Raw genomic sequence first — 23882 nt, forward strand, 5'->3', positions numbered from 1 at the left:
CCCATGATAAAATATAGATTCACATTTCTTGAAAACGGGTGGCTTCTGCTCCCTAAATCCCCTTGCTATGCCAAGGTCACACTTGCTTTAATATGATCCTAATGAGACTGATTTTAACTAGTTAAAAGTTAGCTACAGTTTTGTTCCCATTTGGTTGGCTCTAACAAAGGACCTCCCCAAGCATATGGATATTTTCTTACAGATCAGCACATCTATTCTGTTTCACTTCTGATTCTTCATTTAAAAGCGTCCATTGCTATCAAAAACAGGACAATTGATTTGGATTATTTCTAATTCAAAACTAGTCATTTGTTTCAGATTTTTGGACTTCTGAAAATATGAAACAAGGAGACCAGCAGCTGGTCTGCTGAGACTGCCAGTTGCAATCTTGGTTTTATAGCTACAACTGGAAGTTGTTGATGGATGCAAGGACCATAAACGGAGTTCAAGGCCGAGCTGCCTTTCACTTAAGCAAGGGTGACCCAATTTTCCACTGAAACAAAGTAACTCTGAGACAGCTACAATAGCTGAAGGCAGATAAGAGATCCAAGCTTTAGCTTCAGAAAGGTTTTCCGTGATTTCTCTGTGTCTAAAGTTTCACAGGAGGTTTGAGCCAGCAGAGGGAGAATTGTCTGTCTGCTGCTCACTCTGATCTCCAGAGTGAAGTCTCTTAATTAAAAAAGAGACGGTGTCTTTTTGGCCTTCAATTTCTGCTACGATAAGGTTAAGCTAGTAACATTTTATTAGGCTGGGTGATTGTTAAATGTAGTTCTGAAGCTGATGTTTCAGTCTGCACATAAGCAAACATTCCAAATGAATTTTTAAGCAGGGATGGTATATAATTTGTATGTGAATTATGAAGATTCAAAGGACGGAGGAAAATGTTCACTGGTATGGATAATTATTGCTCTGGCAGATTTAAACATGTACGCTAAAATTAAAATTAAAAAGCTAATCCCATAGGAAACAGTATGTGGTATTACACAGTCTTTGCCCTGGAAAGTAGAGATTAGATCAATATCACCTCTCTTATGAATCATATAAATATAATCTTTAATATAAATATGACTTTGTGGTGCAAATACAAAGTGTCTTTGTCTGGGGGTGGGGTGGGGGTCACTTGAATGATTGCCCCCTTGTCAGTCTGGATTTCAAGCTGGAAAAGTCTTGGTGATCTTGGTCGTTTAGATTCTCATTGGTATCCAGGGAAGCACATTCTTTGTAATAAACACATTAGAATTCTGTCTATGGATTGCATGATTTTTTGCAAATGGCACTATTTGATAAATGGCATTATTTCTTGCACATCCTGTTGATCTCCATTCTTCTACATAATATTGTATTTTTGGAGCCCAGTTAGTATGAAATCTATCCATACATGCACAGATTTAGAGATTGTTACATTTATTATCAGTACTACAGTATTTAAAGGTTTGGGCTGAAGGGGATCTGAAATAACAGTCACATAAATAAGTGGCAATGTTTCAAATGTTGATTCAGCGGTTATGCTAGTCCATCTCAATTTGTGTTGCTACCTCATTCCTTAAGAAATTAAAGGGGTGGTGGGACACTGCATTTCCCTCTTCCCAATGTGTGTTAGGGTTCGGTCATTTAAATCACAGCTCCCTATTGTGTCTGATTCAGATAACTGTGATAAAATGTTATTGTCCATCTGACACCTCTGATTTGCAAGCTGCACTGGTTTCCAGTTTGTTTCCTGATGTGAGTCAAGGTGCTAGTAACCATCCAAAGCCCTGCATGGTTTCTGACCTGCTGGGACCCCAGACCTGGGTCCCTTCTGGCAAGGCATGTCATCTATTGGGAGCCAGGAAGCTCCCCTTCTGCCGCAGTGCCTGCCCTCTGTCATGCCCCCCCCGAAACCCAGACGGTTCTCATCCCGAGGGTGTTCCAGAGAGCCTAAAGGCCTGCCTGTTCTGCCAGGCCTGGGGCTAGGCTGGATGGGGCTTGCTCACTGAACATTCAGTCTTGGTTGGAAGTCCTCAGTAACTGTTCTTCCTTCTAGTTTGGTTTTCTGTGGCTGCTGTATTACAGTTGCAAGAAAAAGTATGTGAAGGGATTATGTGGAGTTTTGCATGAATTGGCCATAAAATGCACTCTAAACGTCATGTAAGTCACAACAATAGAAAAACACAATCTGCTGAAAATAATACTACACAAACATTAGCTGTTATCATGTTTTAATTGAACATAACCTGTAAACATTCACAGTGCAGGGTGGAAAAAGTATGTGAACCCCTAGCCTAATGACTTCTCCAAGAGCTAATTGGAGGCAGGAATGAGCCAACCTTGACTCCAATCAGTGTGATGATATTGGATGTGTTGCTGACAGCTGTCCTGCCCTTTAAAAACACACACCTGTTTTGGGTTTACTGGTCTCAAGAAGCACTGTCTGATGTGAACCATGCCTGGCAGAAAAGAGCTCTCAGAAGACCTACAATCAAGAATGGTTGACTTGCATGAAGCTGGAAAGGGTTACAAAAGTATCTCCAAAAGCCTTGATGTTCATGTGTCCATGGTAAGACAGACTGTCTACAAATGGAGAAAGTTTAGCACTGTTGCTACTCTCCCTAGGCGTGGTCGTCCTGTAAAAATGACTGCAAGAGCACAGCGCATAATGCTTAATGAGGTAAAGAAGAATCCTAGAGTGTCAGCTAAAGACCTACAGAAATCTCTGGCACATGCTAACATTTTTGTTGACACATCTACAATAAGGAAAACATTAAACAAGAATGGAGTACATGGGAGGACACCACGGAGGAAGCCATTGCTGTCCCAAAAAAATATTGCAGCATGTTTGAAGTTTGCAAAAGAGCACCTGGATGTTCCACAGCACTACTGGCAAAATATACTGTGGACAGATGAGTTGTTTGGGAAAAACACACAACACTATGTATGGAGAAAAGGCACAGCACACCGACATCAAAACCTCATTCCCACTGTAAAACATGGTGGAGGGAGCATCATGGTTTGGGGCTGCTTTGCTGCCTCAGGGCCTGGACGGATTGTTGTCATTGATGGGAAAATGAATTCCAGAGTTTATCAGGACATTTTGCAGGAAAACGTACGACCATCTGTCCCCCAACTGAAGCTCCGCAGAGGATGGGTGATGCAACAGGACAATGACCCAAAGCATACAAGTAATTCAACAAAACAATGGCTTCAACAGAACAGAATATGCCTTCTGGAGTGGCCCAGTCAGAGTCCTGACCTCAACCCGATTGAAATGCTGTGGCATGACCTTAAGAGAGCGATTCACACCAGACATCCCAAGAATATTGCTACACTGAAACAGTTTTGTGAAGAGGAGTGGTCCAAAATTACTCCAGATCGTTGTGCAGATCTGATCTGCAACTACAGGAAACGTTTGGTTGAGGTTATTGCTGCCAAAGGAGGGTCAACCAGTTATTAAGTCCAAAGGTTCACATACTTTTTCCACCCTGCACTGTGAATGTTTCCATCTTATGTTCAATTAAAACATGACAACAGCTAATGTTTGTGTAGTATTATTTTCAGCAGACTGTGTTTTTCTATTGTTGTGACTTACATGACATTTAGAGCGCATTTTATGGCCAATTCATGCAAAACTCCACGTAATCCCAAAGGGTTCACATACTTTTTCTTGCAACTGTATGTTATTATTATAGTCCGGTGTATTGAGGGGTACTCTGGGTTGTTTGGAATCAAGCGGCACTGAATCAAATAGAATAAATACATGATGAACAAGTTGTAGTGTTCCTATTGGGTGTTATATAAAGAGGAAGGAGAGGTAGGAAGTAAATCATGTAAAAGAGGGACTTTCTTCAGCCATCTAACCATTCAATTGCAGTGGCTTTGTAGATATTTTATTCTTTTTGCAAGTCAAAAAGTTTGTGATTTCTGGGTGGGGGAAGTAAGTGCCCAGCTTCTCCTGAGTCCCAGCCTTAGAAAACTGTATCACTTATTTGTCCTGGTATCAGAACCCATTAGAGATTTAGAAGCTGCTTTGATATACTTGGATTTGGTGGCCTGAAATTCTAAGCAATTGAAATTTGGGCAGTATTAATAAAATGCTCTGGCTGCCCAGTAATTCTGAAAGCAAACTTTGTGTTGTTGCCAGATATGGAAGGTATTTTATTTTGGCTGGAGAAACGGGTGAAAAAGCTGACCCCAAAATCTGTGTTGACAGCTTGTACATATCCATTGCAGTCTTGGACACCAAAGTGACAGTCAAAAGGGGGCAGGATGGCCACAGTGAGTCTTTGCTTAATGGACGGCATGAGGGCCCCCGTGTCTTTATGATCCAGATGCCTCATCCTTAAAATGATCCTCAGAAGTGAGAACATATTTGCCATCTGTCATCACTTCTGGATATTCTGGCAGGCCCTCCTGATCCATGGAAAAAATGAGTAGCATTAGTTTGGTCTGGTCTGGTTCCATGGACTGTCACTCGGTGATCTCTTTTTTCAAAAAATGGAGGATGAACTAATTGATTCTCTGTTAAAGGTTGCCCGATGACCACCCTCATTACCTGAAGAAAAGTTCGTGTCGGCTACTTCTACTTGGAAGGGCAACCAGGCTGTAAAAGTTTGAGGAAGAACCCTTACCCTATCCAGCCAAATCATTTAAGAAAAACTACCTGTCAACATGCCTTTATGATTAAAGGTAGATGAATGAAGTAACTGTCCAGAAGTAACCAGCACAGGTCACTTTTCTGTTACTAGAGACCCCTCTTCTTTGTGTCCAAGAACTTCCCAGAGATCCAAGGGCATCTTGACATGTGAAGAAAAGAAGGTATGAAAGATGCAGGAAGTCCTCGACAGAACTCCACATTTGTTAACTCACTGAAATACGTAGAAGATTCATTCCTTCAGGAGAAAGAGCATCTGGGTTTATTGTTTCCATTGGGAATGATAAAAGTAATAGAATCCTAGCATTGGAAGGGACCTTGAGGTCTTCTAGTCCAACTCCCTGCCCATGGCAGAAAACCTTATACATCTTCAGCAAATGGTTGTCCAATCTATTCTTGAAAACCACCAGCGATAGAGCACCTACAACTCCAGGAGGCATTGGTTAATTGTTCTCACTATTAGAATAACAGAGATGGAAGGGACCTTGGAGGTCTTCTAGTCCTTGTCCATATAAGGAAGCTTCTCCTTAGTTCCAGGTTGGGTTTTCCTCTGATAGCTTCCACACACTGCTTCTTGTCCTAACCTCAGGTGCTTTGGAGAATTGAGTCAACCACCATCCTCATGTACTGGAGGACAGCTATCATTTCACTCTCTAATTCTTCTTTTTGTTAGGCTAGACATACTACATTCCTTTAACTTTTCTTTAGTGTACTTTTTTATTGTAGTGACCAGAATGAGCACAGTATTCCAAGTGTGGCCTCACTAGTGTGGTATAAAGTGGTACTATCACTTCTTGTGATCTTGATGTTATCCGTATAGTGATGCAGTAGAGGACTGCACTGGCTTTTTTGGCAACTGCTGCACACTGCTGGCTCATACTTAAGTGGTTGTCCACTAGGATTCCAAGATCCCTCTCACAGTTAATATTGTTGAGCCAGGTGAGGCCTATTCTGTACCTGTGGATTTGGCGTTTCTTGACTAAGTTTGTAATCTTACTTTTCTCATTACTGAACTGTATCTTGCTGGATAGGGTCCAATACTCAAGTCTGTCAAGATCCTTCTGGATCTTGAGCCTATCTTCTAAACATTAGTTATTTCCCCCAGCTTGATGTCACCTGTAAATCTGATGAATTCCCCTTCTACCCTCTCATCTATATCATTTATGAAGATATTGAGCATAAGATAGAAACTTGGGGTACCGTCCTGCGTGATTCCCTACATGTAGATGTTATTCTCTTGAGGACTACACACTGGGTGTGGTTGGTCAGCCAGTGACAAATCCATCTGATGGCGATGCTGTCTATCCCACATTGTTATTGTGTTCTGTACCAATCAGGAATAGCTCTATCAAAAGTCACAAACATATGTATTTAATTAATGTGGCTAGACCACAAACTCTTGCAAACTGTTTTGGAAAAAAAATCTTAGTTTGGGGAAATTAAAGCAGAAGATGCCATATTTCTTTCTGTGAGAGAAGATTTTAAAAATCATCACATCACATTTACACAATATATTTTTCACTTCTGTTTAAAATAGAGTAGAATGTGGTGGAGGTTTTGTCTCTTTCTTTTACTGAAAGGTCAGATACCCAAATTGGGGAAAAAATAAGTTCCTGGGTACCATTTGATTTGTTTTAAGACAAATTGAAAGTTGGCTGACAAAACTAAGTAATCTGGTATTGCAAAAGTCTTTCTCACTAACTTGGAACAAAACTTTAATGTCATTTTAATGCATTTTCCAGACTATGACTATTTTTAAATGTATCAACAAACCATCCAACAATACTTTTATATCCTAGTTTGTGAGGTCACATTTTGAGGGAAATGGCAAACCCTGGACTGCCACATCCCAGAATCTTCTTCCTCTTCTGCAGCACCAAAAGAAAGAATGGAAACCAACCAAAATGTTTAATGCTTATAATGCCAAACTAGGGGAGCCATTGGGGGTGGGGGACGGTCAGAGCATCAGAAACTAGGAGCTGGTGAGCACTAATCCTGCCTTAGGCCCAAAGGCAGCTGGGAGGCTTGGGCAGCCACTCTCCCAGCCCTAGCAAGGAGAAGGCCATGGCAAACCACTTCTGGAATCTTGCCAAGAACACCGCAGGACTTGTTGCACTTACTTAAAGGAACCAAACTAAAAAAGAAAAATGCCAGACTAGAGAGTCCCCTCAACATTGTGATTAAAGACACCAGACTGGAAGCAGGAGACCAGGCAGTCAAGTCTTGCTTAAGCCTAAAACCTAATGGATGACTTTGGACCACTCCCTGTCTTTCAGCCCTCGGAGGGAGGGGTGGGGGAGGAGGTCTCTACAAAAACTGCTGGGAAAATTGCATGGACCTCACCAGACAGTGGTCAGAAATCAATACTGACTCAGAAGCAGAAGATGAGGAGAGGGAGGGAGGGAGGAAGGAAGGAAGCAAACTGAGATTTGATGTTCTGTCAACATCAAATGTATAAAAGGATTTAAATACTGGAAAAAAGTAAAGGAAAATATACCAATTACAAATGCTGCTTTCTGCAAATAAAAGTGTTTCTCAAGTGTTTTTTTAATGTTCAGCGTAACTTCATCAGACTTGATAGATCTGCAGAGTGCTAGTAATGTATAATTAAAAGATTTTGTTGACAGCCATTTTAGCTTGTCACATCCAGAACACTTTTGTGTAATTTAACCATTACCTCTTTTTGGTATCCTCTGCCTGGATAACTCATTCATTTGCAGTCTTTTTTGTTATTACAAAGGCTGTGTTTTCAGGGAGACTTGTGAGAGGCCACTTTGCTCTCCCTTCGGGCGGCTGGGGACAGAGGGAGGCAGGAGCTCTCGGGCACACCTGACTGCAACAGGATCCCTGCCTTTTTTTTCCTGCAATCACCAAATCATATTTCACAATCATAGAGTTGGAAGGGTCCTCTAATCCAACCTTCTGCAATCTGCAGGAAACTCAGCTCAGGGACAGTGCCTTCCAAATGTATTGGAGCTCAAGTTCCATAATCCTCAGCTGCTTTGTTAATTATGAGCCGTGGGGAGCACAGGAGCTGAAGATCAACATTCTTGATAACACTAAATTGGGGAAGACTGTTCTAAACCACTGATAGCTTAGCTTTAACAAAGCTGGTGGGCAGTCCCCGAGACAGGAGATTGTTTGCTTTCCTTGCAGAAGGCTCCAAACTGAGCTCCAGGAGATGGACTGGGCAGCAGTCAAAGGGGAAGACTTGTCTCCCTGTGTTCCATCCAAAGAGACAGCTCGGAAGGTTTAAGACAGCTTCCCAAACGGCTCTCAGTTCTGAATTTAGTTCTTTCACAGTCGGAGTTGTAACATACCTTATATATAGTTTAGATTCCCAAACTCATAATAGATTGTGGAATTCACCCCAAGAATCAAAAGAGAATTTCTGTGCAAAATTTATTTTTTTTATTTTTTTATTTTAATTCCATTTATATCCCGCCCTTCTCCAAAGACTCAGGGTGGCTTACAAGCTTAGCATTGCCCAACATTATCAAAATCAAAATCATTATCAAAATCATTTGCCCAACATTAACTAGTATAGTTTGAATTTGTGGCTTCCAGTTGGAAGGTGTTGGCGAAGACTAGTGGAGTTTGCCACTACAAAGTAAGAAGTTGGACAGTGATATCACTGTGGATATTTATGAAATCAAGCCCCAGGTGGGGAAAGTGATAGATGTTTCATGCCTCTTGAGATATTAGGACTCCAGTATTCCTTCTCACAATAAAAAAATAAAGAAATGCTGCTGATTAAGATGGCTTTAAAGAGGGATCAAGGGCATTTGTGAGGGGTACTGTCAGAATCCATTTATATTTCATTTCTAACTTCCTATCTGTGCAATCCTAAATCTCGCCCCCCCTTGCTAGATTCTGCCATTCTAAGGAGGAAAGAGAAGACAGGGGTGCTAATTGCCCCCCTCTATCTCTTAGATGTAATGTTTGTTTATTCAGACTGCCTGGTGGCCATCACAAAAGACCGAACAACAGAAAAAGGGGGTGGGGAGGGAATTCTGGTTTGCATCTCCGAATGGAATGTGAAAGGAAGGAAGTAATAATGTTGCAAATGTACTGGGGGTTCTCCTTTTTCCCACGATAGGATTGACACCTGACTTGACTGATCCAGGACTGACCAAATTTAATTTAATTTAATTTATTATCATTTCTATACCGCCCTTCTCCCGAAGGACTCAGGGCGGTGTACAGGGCAAGAATAAAACACAGAAATTTACAAAAATTAAAAGATAATTAAATGCATGCCCGATTAAAATACAATTGATACATAGTAAAAAAACCCAATAAGAATGATAAAAAACCCCACCAATCCCCCCTCAGGCCAGGCCGGCTTGCTCGAACAAGTATGTTTTCAGATCGCGGCGAAAGGAGCGCAGATCGGGCGCCGTCCGGAGCTCAACCGGTAACTGGTTCCATAGCTCCGGGGCGCCCACAGAGAAGGATCTCCCCCTGGGGGCCACCAGACGGCATTCTCTGACCGGTGGCACCCTGAGGAGGCCCTCTCTGTGGGAACGCACAGGGCGCAGGGAGCTTGATGCCGGCAGCAGATGTTCCCTGAGGTACTCCGGCCCCATGCCATGGAGGGCTTTGAACACCATTACTAGCACCTTGAATCTCACCCGGAAGACAACTGGCAACCAATGCAGCTCACGGAGCAGAGGTGTCACGTGGGAGGTTTGGAGGTTTGTCTGTGTCCTCAGGGTCCCCTGAGTAGTGCAAATGGGTGTGGAGCCTTCTTGACTGCAGGCTGTTTTCTGCCCTGGGTCCCTTCCCTGTTGAAGACAGGCGCAGGCTGTTGGAGATGAGTCTGTGTTGTCTGCATCTCAAACTGAAGCACAAATGGGGTTCCTGTAGTCTGCGATGTTTTCTGGAAATCCGTTCATACTCCCTCACCATTCAAAGGGTGTTCATCCCAAAGTCTATAGCTAAATGTCTTTGGAGACTCTGAGAACACAGGTAAAACTCCAAGTGGCCTCAATAACTCTAAAAGAATGCAAACGGCAAGCTGTCTGCAAGGAATATAAATCCTTCAATTCCCCACCATCCAGTTAGCGCTGAAGAAGCTTCTTGGATGAGAAGTAGATATCTTCAAAGAAAAAGAAAGTCCAGTTGCCTCCTGAAAAAGCACCTTTGTGATGACCATAATCTGGATGACTGAGAATCTCCATAGATATTTGGGAAGGGTAGTTGCTGAGATCAACAATGAGCTGGAGCTCTATTTCCTTGTTAATGGCCTTCTTGAGGGTTGGCCCTGTAGGAGCACAAGCTCTTCTTTCTGATCCATCAGACACTTTCAGAACTTTGTATTGCTTCTAAACATATTCTCCCATCAAGATCATCCTGTTCAGTCAGTGGAAGAGTTATCACATCACTGGATGTAGCCACTCTCTCTCTCTCTCTCTCTCTCTCTCTCTCTCTCTCTCTCTCTCTCTCTCTCTCTCTCTCTGTGTGTGTGTGTGTGTGTGTGTGTCTCACTCTCTCTCTCACACACACACCTGTGTGTAGTAGCTTGTAATCTCTGCTGCACAAGGGAGCAGGAAAAGGGTTAAAGTCATCTGCTGCTTAATATTTTTTTCCCTTTCAGATCTATTCTGGGCCTCCTGAAGACAATGCTGCACCCCCTATCCCCCCTCCTCGGGTGGCCACTCGAAGACATAAGCCCATCACCATTTCCAAGCGCCCTCTGAGAGAGAGACCCCTCTTCTTTGGAGGTTCTGTGGAAGAAAGTGAAGGTTGGTTCTTGTAGAGCTCTTCCCAGTGTTCTCTTACCACAAATCCTTTCATCAGCAGAGGCTGGATCTTCATTAGGATCAAGTTCTAATGGTGTTGGGTGAAGGGGCAAGTGCCATTATAACTGTTGATGTGCCAAATGCGGTATGCATTTGTAGAGTAATAGAAGAGAAATTAAACCTGGATGATTGAGTGTTAACATACAACAGTTTTTAAAGGGAAATTGTTACTCCAGTCTACCTGACAAAGTTTTTGGAACTTGGAAGCAGTTATGACTGTTTCTGTTTCTCATGCAACAGGTCCAAAACGTTGCTGCCATAATTTCACCATAAGACCAAAGGACATTGATCCTACTGGCTTACCCAGACTTTGGGTTTGTGGCAATGATGAGATAGGAAATTGAATGTCTGGACTCCTGTTTTGTTTTTGTTTGCACTCGGAGCAAAGAGATTCTGGCATCTGGTGTCCAAGATTCAATGCATTGTTAATTTCCAGCACTCAGTGTGAAGATTGTCCTGTTCTTCTGGGATTCTCTAGCACCAGGGTACAACAGCAGTCAATGACCACTTGAATTGTCACTTTGTAAAAGGAACTGGAGATTTCCAATCTGAGCCTCTTTTCCTTACCAAATCTGTACTCTCTGTTCTTCAATACTCAAGTATTTCAAAGGCCCATTAGCTCCTTCAGAAGTCTGAAGTTGTAGGAGAACATTGGTCTCAGAGTGTTTGGGGAGCTGCTTGGAATAATCACGCTTACAGCCAGCACTGAGGTTTGTGCTGCAGTTTTGCTAACAGAAGAGGGAAGAGAGCCAGAACATGCAAGCATCTTAGATATCATGTTGCAAGAGTTGAGCATTGTAATACCTGCCCTCTGGGAGGGGCTCTGAGGGTAATTGAAGTCAATGCCGTTTCCTGATCCTGCCGGATGGTGGCAACCTGACCCGGAAGAACCTGGGGTCAAGGTGATGCAACCTGAAAACCTGGCTCTTTGAGCTATCTGGCCTGGACTGAGGGGTTTTAATGATTTTAAATTGTGATATTGACTTTTTGGGGCTATACTTAATTTAATTTTATTTTAATTTTATATTGTATTGTTTTTAAATTCTGCCCTGTAAACCACCCTGAGTCCTTCGGGAATAGGGCGGTATATAAACTGAAATAATAATAATAATAATAATAATAATAATAATAATAATAATAATAATAATAATAATAACAACAACAACAACAACAACAACAACAACAACAACAACAACCTTTTGGAGGTGTGATGGCCCTCCCCTCATCCTACTGAATTGGACAAAAATGAATTTGAAGTTACTTGTACTTCCTTCCTTCCTGGCAGCAGCTTCTGAAAACCGTGTCCTCCACATCGTAGTAATGATGCAAAGGACATATTGCCATCATCCAAGAGCTAAATGAAAGCATAATCAAGGTCTTGAAGCCCCCAAGCCCTATAAATATATTTCATGTTTATATTGTAGTCATTTGTGCTGTTCCTTTATATATGCTAATTATGAGATTTATATATTTTGGGGGAAAAAATAAGGAGTCCTTTTTAATACTATAATAGGGAAATCTATTTCCATGGCCATATTTACGTAGACGTTTTGGGTTGATTTAGTTAAGGGAATTGAAAGGCAGACTTTCTTTCAGCCCCCCCCCTTCATTGCCCTTGCTCATGTGGCCATCTCCTCCTGGAAATGGACCATTTGTATACAATCTGTAGGCTCAGAGGAGGTTCCTGGTGCCCAGAATGTTATGAGTTAGGTTTTCCCTTTCAGATCGCCAGCCGAATAGCTGAGAGTCACTATCCATGTTCAGTAGAAAATATCAGATGCAATCAAGTGGGTTTTTTTTTGAGGGACAGATTAATAAGATACAGTTGCAGAGATATTAAATGAAAAATCAAGAAATTTGCTATCAGCTGGGTTTCATAATGTCAGTGAGGAATGCATGGCTTCCATTGGTGTCTTTGCAGAGGCTTCCCTCCATTTGCGACTTTCCTGGATGCCCTAACAACCAACCGTCTCTTGTTTCTGGCTTTCCTCTAGAAGAGGACAGCTGTGGCCTGACCCCGAATGGCATGATTGCCACCATCAGCCCTGATGCTCCTAAGCCACTCCAGCGTAGCCGACTGCAGAGGCCGGGAGAACCTGATCCAGGAAGGCCCAGCCCAGAGAACCATGGAACTGGGGAACCCTGTGCAGAGGTGGATGTAGGAAGGCTGGTGTCCAGGCTCCAAGAAGGAGGAGCAAAGCTCTCCGGTAAATCTGCCAACAGCGTTGTGCCAACTCCCAATTCTCTGAAGGCCTCCAGCCTATACCCCAAGAAGCCTGCTCCAAGGCCTGCGGCTGGCTGCAAAGAAGGTGAGCCTGCTGGTTTGTCCTTTTCCCAGACACCCTGCATTTCAAAGACCCCAGTGCTCTTGGTTTTGCAATATACTTCAAACTACATTTGGGGCGAACCGTGTGCCCGGTGGGTTTTTCATCCTCTGAATCTGAATCACAGCTGGGAGATTAACTAAATATTTATTCATTCACTTTTTCAATCATTCATCTATTTTGTTTACTTTCAATTCTAGCATATAGCACAGAGTTAGGAAATCACATTGTGGTTTTATAGTTTTATCGAAGATAGAGATATAGAGAATATGATGAGATATGTAGAACTATAATATAATTCCTCATTTCACGTCTGAGCTATCCTTGCTCAAAAAAGAGAACCCCTTATTTTTAGGGCTCAGCAGTCCAAGGGCATTTAATTATATGGAACCATAAGAAGACCAAGCCGGTAGTTTCTGTCCATGAAACCAAACAGGGCTGGGTTGGTAAAGATGGTAATCTTTATCAATGAAGAGAAGAACCAGAGGTGACATGATAGCAGTCTTCCAATATTTGAGGGGCTGCTACAAAGAAGAGGGGGTTAAGCTATTCTCCAAAGCACCTGAAGGCAAGACAAGAAGCAACGGATGGAAACTAAGGAGAGAATCAACCTAGAACTAAGGAGGAATTTCCTGACAATGAGAACAATTAACTAGTAGAACAGGTTGCCTCCAAAAGTTGAGTACTCCAACACTGGATGTTTTTAAGAAGACATTGGACAGCCAATGTATGGGGCCCTGTTGCTCTTTTTAGGAGCACGTGATCTCCATCCTTGGTGCAATGTGGGAGACGGCCTATTCCTGCATGCCAGATGGACAGCGAGGACTTTTTCAAGAGAGCTTTTTCTGCAGATGTTAAATTGTCAGCTTTAACTAAAAGATGGAGAGGGAGAGAATAGGATGAATAGGGGAGAGGTGGGTTATGCAGTTAATCTATCAGCCACCTCCAGCGTGATGCTCACCCACTGAAGGACCAGGCCAACTGGGCAGAGCCAGGTCTTCAAGCCCTTGCAGACGGTCAGGAGGGTGGGCACTGCCCTCATTCTGGGGGGCAAGATGTTCCAAAGGGCAGGAGTGATGGCAGAGAAGGCCCTTCTCCTGGACACCACCAGCTGGAATTCCCTGGCTGACGGGGCCCAGAGCAGGTCTCTGCTGGTGTGGGTGGGATGGACCGATCCCATTGGAATGAGATGGTTCCTGAAGTAACCTGGACTCTTGCCATGAAGAACTTTAAAGGTGATAACCAACCCCTTGAATTGTTTAACACATGCTCTGCATTCCTTGAAGTGTGCATCTGTAGTTTCGTAGCCAATCTGCCCACCTGTCACACTGCATCACAATATGCACAGAAAACACTGAAAGAACTATTAGTTCCTTGTTATGTGTGTTTTTTCTGTGCCACCGTCTCTTCCTTGCCCTCCTAAGCTCAACACCTGTTATAATTGGCTTGGCAGCCATCAGCTCCACCAGTAGACCAAACCAGGAAATCAATTCCACAGGAAGGCTAAAACTACTTTTATTGAAATGGTTCTGGTAACAGAATCTTTTGCGGGTCTGATTGTGTTGCGCCTCCTCCCTGTATGAATTATGAATTATATCCCCTATATAAATTAGGGAGGTGTCTGGCTGAGCACTTCGAAAGGATGTGTCTGTTGTGGGCTTGAGCCATGTTTTTCTCCTTACTGCTTTGGTAAAGCATTTGATCTATTTTTGTCAAGATCATCTTCCTTACCCTTTACATCATATCTGCAAAAACTCCAGCCACATTAATTAAAGAAACATATTTAAGATGGCAAAAAATTTACAAGTTTATGAATCCCGCAAGAATTTGATGCGTTGCTGGCACTCGGGATCTAGTATGAAATCTCAATGAAATGATGGCTGATCTGTGCTGCAGGGATGAATGTGCTCCTGGTCTCCACTTACTTTCGTGAAGCACAGGCTTTGAATGAGGACCCTGGAAGGAGGGGAGGCACGCAGCTGCAAGCCCCTCGGGCTTCCTCTGAACTTGCCCACCATTTCTCACAATCTTGCTGGTACTACTGGTCATGTTACACACTCAGGCTGTAACTAGATTCCATTTTTTCATTTTTCAGGAGGGTTTTTTAGTCACTTTTTATTTTTATTGTTTCTTTAAAATATTCTTTGCAAACTGCCATTGAGGGTAAAGCCTTAACAAGAAAACTTCCATTGTACAAATACAAAATCATTATTACAAAATAGGACAAAATCACCACAAACTATAAAAAACATTATGTAAAAATATCATAAAGGCAGCAGGAGTAGTGAAGAAGAACAAAGTAGGAACTATTAAACAGCATCCAACCCAGTGTGACATCATTAAGAGAGGTGGCAGAATTAGGTTAAGCCAGAATGTGGCTTATCTGATAGAAGCCACGATGGAGTCACACACGTATCCATCAGGTGATGTAAACTACGGGATTTGCAGCATGGCCCTTCATGTTTCATCATACCTGCCCAAAGCCATGGTCATCATGCATCAATTTAAGATAAACTGTCAAGAAAAGCTATAGAGAGCATCTCTGGCAACTGGGCGGCCCTCTCAACTTCATTAGAATAGAATTTCTACCACAGTTAAAAAATCTTCCTGTGTACAATTGTTCAATTATCCTGAAATGCTGAGCTCTAAAAATAATCCAGATAATCTATTTTCAACTGTTGGTCAGTTGCATAGTTTGGATCGAGAATATAATATTTTGATTTTGTTTGTTTACATTTCTGTATTTTCAATTTTCGTAGCTGTGCTACACAACAGGAGTTATGTAGCATATACATAACATAGCATTCCCAATCTTTCTGTTGACCACTGTACAACTGTTATTATCGCTCGTTCTGCTTTCTGATGGCAAGGAATTCAGGCAGCTGCAGTGAGACATTATTTCAGTCAGTTGGCACATTTCAAATAATATTTAAAGGGACTTTTTTGAAATAGAATTTTTGATCAGCTGTTCTATGGTAGCTCCCTTACCTTGGGTCACATATAGGATTGGAAAATGGCTCTAAGCCCCTCTGCTTATGCTTTTCCCATTAGAATCAGAATAGAGCTGGAAGGGACCTTGGAGGTCTTCTAGTCCAACCCCCTGCTCAAGCAGGAGACCCTATATCATTTCAGATAGGTGGCTGTCCAGTCTTTTCTTAAAAACCTCCAGTGATGAAGCACCCACAAGATCTGAAGGCAAGCCGTTCCACTGGTTAATTGTCCTCATTGTTAGAAAGTTTCTCCTTAGTTCCAGGTTGCTTCTCTCCTTGATTAGTTTCCATCCATTGTTTCTTGTCTTGCCTTCTGGTGCTTTGGAAAATAAGTTGACCCCATCTTTTTTGCGGCAGCCCCTCAAATATTGGAATACTGCTATCATGTCTCCCCTGTTTCTTCTTTTCCCTAGACTGGCCATACTCAAATCCTGCAACTGCAAACTTCATATATTTTTGTCTCCAGGCCTTTAATCATCATAGTTGTTCTTCTTAACACTTTTTCCAAAGTCTCAACAACTTTTTTGTAATGTGACCAAAACTGGATGCAGTATTCCAGGTATGGCCTTACTAAGGATTTATAAAGTGGTACTAATGCTTCATGATATTTTGATTCTATGCCTGTGTTAATACAAGTAAAAAGTATTAGCTTTTTTGGCTGCTGCTGCATCTTGCTAACTCATGTTTAAGCGATCGTCCACTAGGACTCCAAGGTCCCTCTCACATTTACTCTTTTTGAACCAGGTTTTGCCTAATCTGTACTTGTACCTTTGGTTTTTCCTGCCCAGGTGTAAAACCTTGCTTTTCTCCACATTAAATTTCATGTTGTTGGATAGGACCCATTGTTTAAGTCTGTTCAGATCTTTTTGGATCCTGAGCTTGTCTTCTGGGGTGTTGGCTATTCCTACCAGATTAGTTCATCTGCAAATTTGATGATTTCCTCTTCTGTTCCCTCACCTGAGTCATTTATGAACATATTCGAAGAGTATTGGGCCTAAGACAGAATTTTGCGGTACCCCATTGCTTATTTCCTTCCATGGAGACATAATACCATTAAGGATGACTCATTGAGTACAGTTTGTAAATCCAGTTACAAATTCATCTGGTGATGATGCTGCCTATCCCACATTTTTCTAGTTTACCAAGAAATAGGTTGTGGTTTACTTTGTCAAATACATTGTTGAAGTCTAAGTATACTATGTGCACAGCATTTTGCTGGTCTACTAATTTAGTCAATCTGCCAAAGAATGAAATAAAATTGGTTTGGCATGATCTGTCTTTAACAAACCCATGCTAGCTTCTTTCCCACTATCTTTCCGGGTATTGATGTTAGGCTGATTGGTCAGCAGTTTCCTGGGTCCTTTCCCCCCCCCTTTTTTTTTAAGATGGGAATCTCAGCTCTTTCCAATCCTTTGCAGTTCTCCGGTGCTCCGGGATTTTTTTTAAAAAGATATGGTACAATAGTTCAGAGATAGCATCTGCTGGCTCCTTCAGAACTCTGGAATGCAATCCATCAACTCCCAGTGATTTATATTCATCAATTTTATTGAAATATTTTATTTTATTCTTCTTGATTTGTTTTCCATTTTAGCATTTTTATCCATGGAATTTTTCTTAGGCTCTCTTTGAATTTATTAAAATCAGCTCTTTTAAAGTTTCAGAAACTGGTTGGATTATATTCTATTGCTTGTGTTTGTATTATATTGAATTCCAATATGACGTGGTCACTTTCACCCAAGGTCCCGGCAACTTCAACTTCCTCTATCACTTCCTCTCTATTAGTAAGAATTAGGTCTAGTTTAGTTTTTCTTCTAGATCTCTCCTCTACCTTTTGGATGACAAAATTGTCAGCTAAGTTGGCTAGGAATCTTCTTGATCTCCCACTTGCTGCAGAGTCTATCTCCCAGTTGATATCAGGATAGTTAAACTCTCCCATTACCTCTGTGGTATGCTTCCTACATACATTTATTAATGATTAGCAAAAAATTCATCTATTTCTTCTGCTTGGTTGGGTGGCCTGTCATTTTTCCCCCTTTTATATTGACCCATATGGATTCTAGGAGGTTTTCATCCTTGATTTTCCCAAAGGTACTTTTTCTGGAGGCAACTGGACTTTCTTGTTTTTCTTTTAAGACATTTCGCTTCCCATCCAAGAAGCTTCTTCAGCTCCAACTAGATGGTGGAGAGTGGAAGGATTTATACTCCTTGCAGACAGCTGGTCACTTGCATTCTTTTGGAGAGTCCTTGGGGCCATTTGGAGGTTTGTCTGTGTCCTTAGGGTGCAAATGGGTGTGGAGCCTTTTTGACTGCAGGATATTTTCTGCCCTGGGTCCCTTCCCTATTGAAGACAGACGCAGGCTGTTGGAGATGAGTCTGTGTTGTCTGCATCTCAAACTGAAGCATGAACGGGGTTCCTGTAGTCTGCGATGTTTTCTGGAAATCTGTTCATACTGCCTCACCATTTGAAAGGTGTTCATCCCAAAGTGCATAGCTAAATGTCTATGGAGATTCTCAGTCATTCAGGTCATGGTTGTCCTAAAGGTGCTTTTTCAAGAGGCAACTGGACTTTCTTGTTTTTCTTTGAAGATGTTTCACTTCTCACCCAAGAAGCTTCTTCAGCTCTGACTGGATGGTGGGGAATAGAAGGATTTTATGGGCATGGAGCCTTCTTGAAAGTGTTGAAAGGACTGTGTTGTGGAGTTGTGCTTTTTGCAGGAAGTTTTCTGCCCTTGCATCTCCCCTCACATTTGCATGAGTGAGGTGACCCTGAGGACACAGAAAAGTCGCCAAGTGGCCTCAATGACTCTCTAAAAGAATGCCAATGACCAGCTATCTGCAAGGAATATAAATCCTTCCATTCTCCACCATTCAATCAGAGCTGAAGAAGATTTTTGGATAAGAAGTGAAACATCTTCAAAGAAAAACAAGAAAGTCCAGTTGCCTCTTGAAAAAGCATCTTTAGGACAACCATGCCCTGAATGACTGAGAATCTCCATAGACATCCTTGGTTTTGTGTATTAGAGCTGTAGTGATCTTTTATATAAAATGCAGCTCCATGTCCTCTTTTGTTAGGTCTGTTTCTTTTGAATAGTTTGTATCCTTCCATCAGTTCATTCCGGTCACGAGTTTCATCCCACCAAGTTTCAGCAATGGCAACTACGTCATATTTACCTTCATGTACTAATACTTCAAGTTCACTCTGTTTGTTCCCTAAACTTTGAGCGTTAGTGAAAGCATTTGGGTCCTTTATGGCAGAGGTCTCCAACCTTTTGGGCACCAGGGACCGGTTCAGTGGAGAGAGGTTTTTCCACGGACCGGACGGTGGGTGGTTTTGAGTGCTACCTGCATCTTGTGGATGGGGCTTTGCTTGTTTGTGCAGCCCGGTTGCTGGCATGCCATGGCCCAGTACTGGTCCACCGACCGGGGGTTGGGAACCCCTGCTTTATGGGTCTTGGGTATGTTTCTTATATCTCCTACTTTTTAATTGGGATTTCCATCTGTCCCATCACTCTCTACTTCATTATGGTTTTTTAAAAATTTCTTCTTTCTCTTTACTCCCAATCTCCTTATGTGATTGGGTATCTAGTCATTTTTGCTTGGAGTTAGGTTCTAAAGGTTGTGAAGATTGCCCCCCTCCCCCCTCAATTTTAGTTTAAAGCCCTTCTGATATGATGAGCTAGTAATTTTCTGAATATATTCTTTCCAGTTTTTGTGAGATTCACTCCATCCCTTGCCAGTAGCTCTTCATGTAGGTAATATAACCATGGTATAGGAAGCTGAAGTTCTGTTGATGACACAACTTTTAAGCCAGCGGTTCATTTCTAAAGTGCTATGCTCCCTCATTGGATGTTGGCCTTTTGTTGAAAGTATGGATGAAAACACCACTTGTGCTCCTTATATTTTAACTTTCTTCCCTAGCTGTTCGTAATCTCTTGTTATTGTTTTCTAATTCATTGTTGTGTCATTGGTCCCCACGTGTAGGAGAAGAACAGGGTAGTAATCCATGGGGCTGATTATTTCAGTAAGGTAGTCAGTTGCATCTTTCATTTTTGCTCCAGAGAGACAGCATACCTCCCTAGATTTGACTGCCTGGCCTGCAGACTATTTTTTTCTGTTCCCCAAAGAATTGAATCTCCTGTCACCAATATTTGCCTTTTTTTCCTTAAGGAGGTCTGGTATCAACGCTGCTAACATCGGACGTTCTTGCTTTGACAATATATGAAAATGCAGCCATTTCCCCCTTAACTTGTGTTTTACTTTTACAGTTGCAAGAAAAAGTATGTGAACCCTTTGGGATTACGTGGAGTTTTGCATGAATTGGCCATAAAATGCGCTCTAAACGTCATGTAAGTCACAACAATAGAAAAACACAGTCTGCTGAAAATAATACTACACAAACATTAGCTGTTGTCATGTTTTAATTGAACATAAGATGGAAACATTCACAGTGCAGGGTGGAAAAAGTATGTGAACCTTTGGACTTAATAACTGGTTGACCCTCCTTTGGCAGCAATAACCTCAACCAAACGTTTCCTGTAGTTGCAGATCAGACCTGCACAACGATCTGGAGTAATTTTGGACCGCTCCTCTTCACAAAACTGTTTCAGTGTAGCAATATTCTTGGGATGTCTAGTGTGAATCGCTCTCTTAAGGTCATGCCACAGCATTTCAATCGGGTTGAGGTCAGGACTCTGACTGGGCCACTCCAGAAGGCGTATTCTGTTCTGTTGAAGCCATTGTTTTGTTGAATTACTTGTATGCTTTGGGTCATTGTCCTGTTGCATCACCCATCCTCTGCGGAGCTTCAGTTGCCGGACAGATGGTTGTCCGTTTTCCTGCAAAATGTCCTGATAAACTCTGGAATTCATTTTCCCATCAATGACAACATTCCATCCAGGCCCTGAGGCAGCAAAGCAGCCCCAAACCATGATGCTCCCTCTGCCATGTTTTACAGTGGGGATGAGGTTTTGATGTCGGTGTGCTGTGCCTTTTTTTCCTCCACACATAGTGTTGTGTGTTTTTCCCAAACAACTCAATTTTGGTTTCATCTGTCCACAGTATATTTTGCCAGTAGTGCTGTGGAACATCCAGGTGCTCTTTTGCAAACTTCAAACGTGCTGCAATATTTTTTTGGACAGCAATGGCTTCCTCCCTGGTGTCCTCCCATGTACTCCATTCTTGTTTAATGTTTTCCTTATTGTAGATGTGTCAAAAAAAATGTTAACATGTGCCAGAGATTTCTGTAGGTCTTTAGCTGACACTCTAGGATTCTTCTTTACCTCATTAAGCATTATGCGCTGTGCTCTTGCAGTCATTTTTACAGGACGACCACGCCTAGGGAGAGTAGCAACAGTGCTAAACTTTCTCCATTTGTAGACAGTCTGTCTTACCATGGACACATGAACATCAAGGCTTTTGGAGATATTTTTGTAACCCTTTCCAGCTTCATGCAAGTCAACAATTCTTGATCGTAGGTCTTCTGAGAGCTCTTTTCTGCCAGGCATGGTTCACATCAGACAGTGCTTCTTGAGACCAGTAAACCCAAAACAGGTGTGTGTTTTTAAAGGGCAGGACGGCTGTCAGCAACACATCCAATATCATCACACTGATTGGAGTTAAGGTTGGCTCATGTCTGGCTCCAATTAGCTCTTGGAGAAGTCATTAGGCTAGGGGTTCACATACTTTTTCCACCCTGCACTGTGAATGTTTCCATCTTATGTTCAATTAAAACATGACAACAGCTAATGTTTGTGTAGTATTATTTTCAGCAGACTGTGTTTTTCTATTGTTGTGACTTACATGACGTTTAGAGCGCATTTTATGGCCAATTCATGCAAAACTCCACGTAATCCCAAAGGGTTCACATACTTTTTCTTGCAAGTGTAGAGTTAGAATTAGACGATGATGGGGAGGGGGGGAGGAAAAATGTGTATGGGAATTAGTTAGACATAAGAACCTCATAGTAGAGGTAGAGGTTTTTTTTAAGGCTGTTTAAAATAAGAGAGGATAAGGAATGGCAGGTCGGAGAATGGGAAGGAAGGTCGGCATTTCAAACTAATTGGAGAATGTGATTTATGACTGTTAATTAGAGGAGGGAATTGTGCTTTGATATTATGTGTTTAGGGGAGGAGAATTCAGATTTTGGCTTCGACCATGTACATGCGAATGCCATGTTATTTGAATAAAGATTCTTTAAGGTAATCAATGCCTCGAAGTTCTTTGAAGAGTAACATCTGTCGGAACCATGACATTTGGGATACTTTTCTTCCTGTAGCAGGAATGCTGAGTTTGCCTCTTTTTTAGGGAATATTGATGAATGCTCTTTTGTGGGTATCTGCATATTTTCTTCCATTTCCTTCCTGCATTTCAGTTCATATTTTTTTCAATTCAGGTGAACATGAGAGCTTCCCCAAAGCTCGGCTGCCCGGAGAGAAGCCGGTCATCACACGACCTCCGATGAGACCCCCAGATCCTCCCTGCAAGGCTCCCCTGCCACAGAAGGTGGAGGCCAAGGGAGACCTGGTGGTGGGAACAGCAACAGAAGCCCCCTCCTCAGTGTGAGTAGTGGCAGAACAGACCTAGCAGAGGGTCCAGCCCTCCAGCTGGGTTTGGTGGCATCTCTCCTGGTCCCCCTCCCCAACGAGTGCCATTTGGCTGGGGAATTAGAGCGGCTCGGGGCTTCCCATCTGGAGGACACCTAGTCAAGTACAGCAGCACATTTCAAGGAAGAACATCTGCTTCCCACGCAGAAACGCTCCAAAGCAAACCGCACGCTTCTCTGCTAACAAAGACTTCTGGAGCCCATTTTGCCCTCCTCAAGGGGGTCAGGCCTATATTGCACATTCTCCACCATTCTCCCCCAGGTTCCTCTGTTTTCACAGCATTTGTGAACTGTGAACTCTCTCCTGAGCTCTGGGGAAATCTCCCTCCATAGGGCTATATTATCTCTCTATGGATAATAGATATATTATCTATCTATCCAGATTCAGTACTATTAATGGAAATTTGGTTCCTTGATCGTGGACTCTGTTTGATTGAACAGCTGTGTTGCTACCACAAAACAAAGGGGCTGTTTGTGCTGGTTGCTTTTCAGAGTGGCATCCAGGGCAAAGTTCTTCGAGACGGCCTCCTTCAGGAGAGGAAGGTAAGAGCAGGAAGGGGTTGCCTTTACACATACGTTCAGCATCCTGAAAAGCTGGTGAATCATGCCATCTTCTGATTTTGCCCATGAATGTTTGAGACATTTATTCCCTCTGCATAGAGAGGTGTTTTTCAGATGCCTGAGAGTTGAAAAGACTGGCAGATTTTTTGTGAGATTTTTGGGGAAGAGATGGTGAATTGAAAATGGCTCAGTTGAGAGTGCAGCCGATGACCACAGTAGAATGAAGAGCCGGCAAGTAGATTGCCTCTTCATAATTCCTCTCTGGTCAAGGAGAGGACTTCACAACTGCTCCAGACAATTCCTCCTCACAAGGAGTCTGCAAGATGGGGGTCTCCGGTGGGTTTAGAGCTCTGGGAGTTGAGGGAATCTTGCTCAAATCACAGTCAGCACCTTTGAAAGGACACTGGGTTCACATATTTCCTTTCCTAATCATTTTTGGAAATTTCTTATTAATTGCTTTCAGCTATTAGGTACCTTGGGAATAAAATTACTATTACAAAAAAAGGCCTGCCAAATTCTGCCCCATATAATGTACCACTGGCCCCTGAGGGCCTCATGGGTTGCTTGGCTGGCAGTATTAGAACTTTTTGGGGGTGGCTGATGTTGGAGATGACCAGGCTCAGCCTGAGGAGGGAGGGGGTCAAACGCGTCATCAGTCTCAAGTCTCTCCGCACCCACAAAAGATCTAAGTCCAGCCTACCTTGACTTCCCTTGACCCTTATCTACTGCCAATTTGCCTTGACTGTTAGGTTCTTGTACAGCCTGTTAGCATGCAACAGACCTGTTTTCATCTGAACTGCTCTGGCTTTTGATTTCCTGTGCTTGGCAGCTGGCCATAACCTCCATTCCCTGTCATCCCAATCCTTGTTCTCCCAGGCAGAGAAGCTGATTTTCAACTGAAGTTGGCATCACAGGCTCAGGATCAGCACTATTTTTATCATGAGTTATAAAATAATTCTTTCATTTGATAGTCGA

General features: G+C 42.4%; 1 protein-coding gene across 7 annotated transcripts in view; it reads left to right on the top strand.

The window, feature by feature from the left end:
- OPHN1 (oligophrenin 1) overlaps window positions 1-23882 on the top strand; it is a 146488-nt gene that overhangs the window by 119922 nt on the left and 2684 nt on the right. For 6 of the 7 annotated variants that reach the window (XM_081336939.1, XM_081336938.1, XM_081336941.1 and 3 more), the window contains 4 exons: window positions 10227-10374; window positions 12426-12740; window positions 22137-22302; window positions 22839-22889. In XM_081336939.1, the coding sequence (XP_081193065.1) occupies window positions 10227-10374; window positions 12426-12740; window positions 22137-22302; window positions 22839-22889 (680 nt within the window). The remainder of the gene's footprint in view (window positions 1-10226; window positions 10375-12425; window positions 12741-22136; window positions 22303-22838; window positions 22890-23882) is intronic. The other variant, XM_081336940.1, reaches the window with a different exon arrangement.

The sequence above is a fragment of the Vipera berus genome (genome assembly GCF_964194415.1).
Source record: "Vipera berus genome assembly, chromosome: 11".
In the NCBI taxonomy this organism is placed as follows: Eukaryota; Metazoa; Chordata; class Lepidosauria; order Squamata; family Viperidae; genus Vipera; species Vipera berus.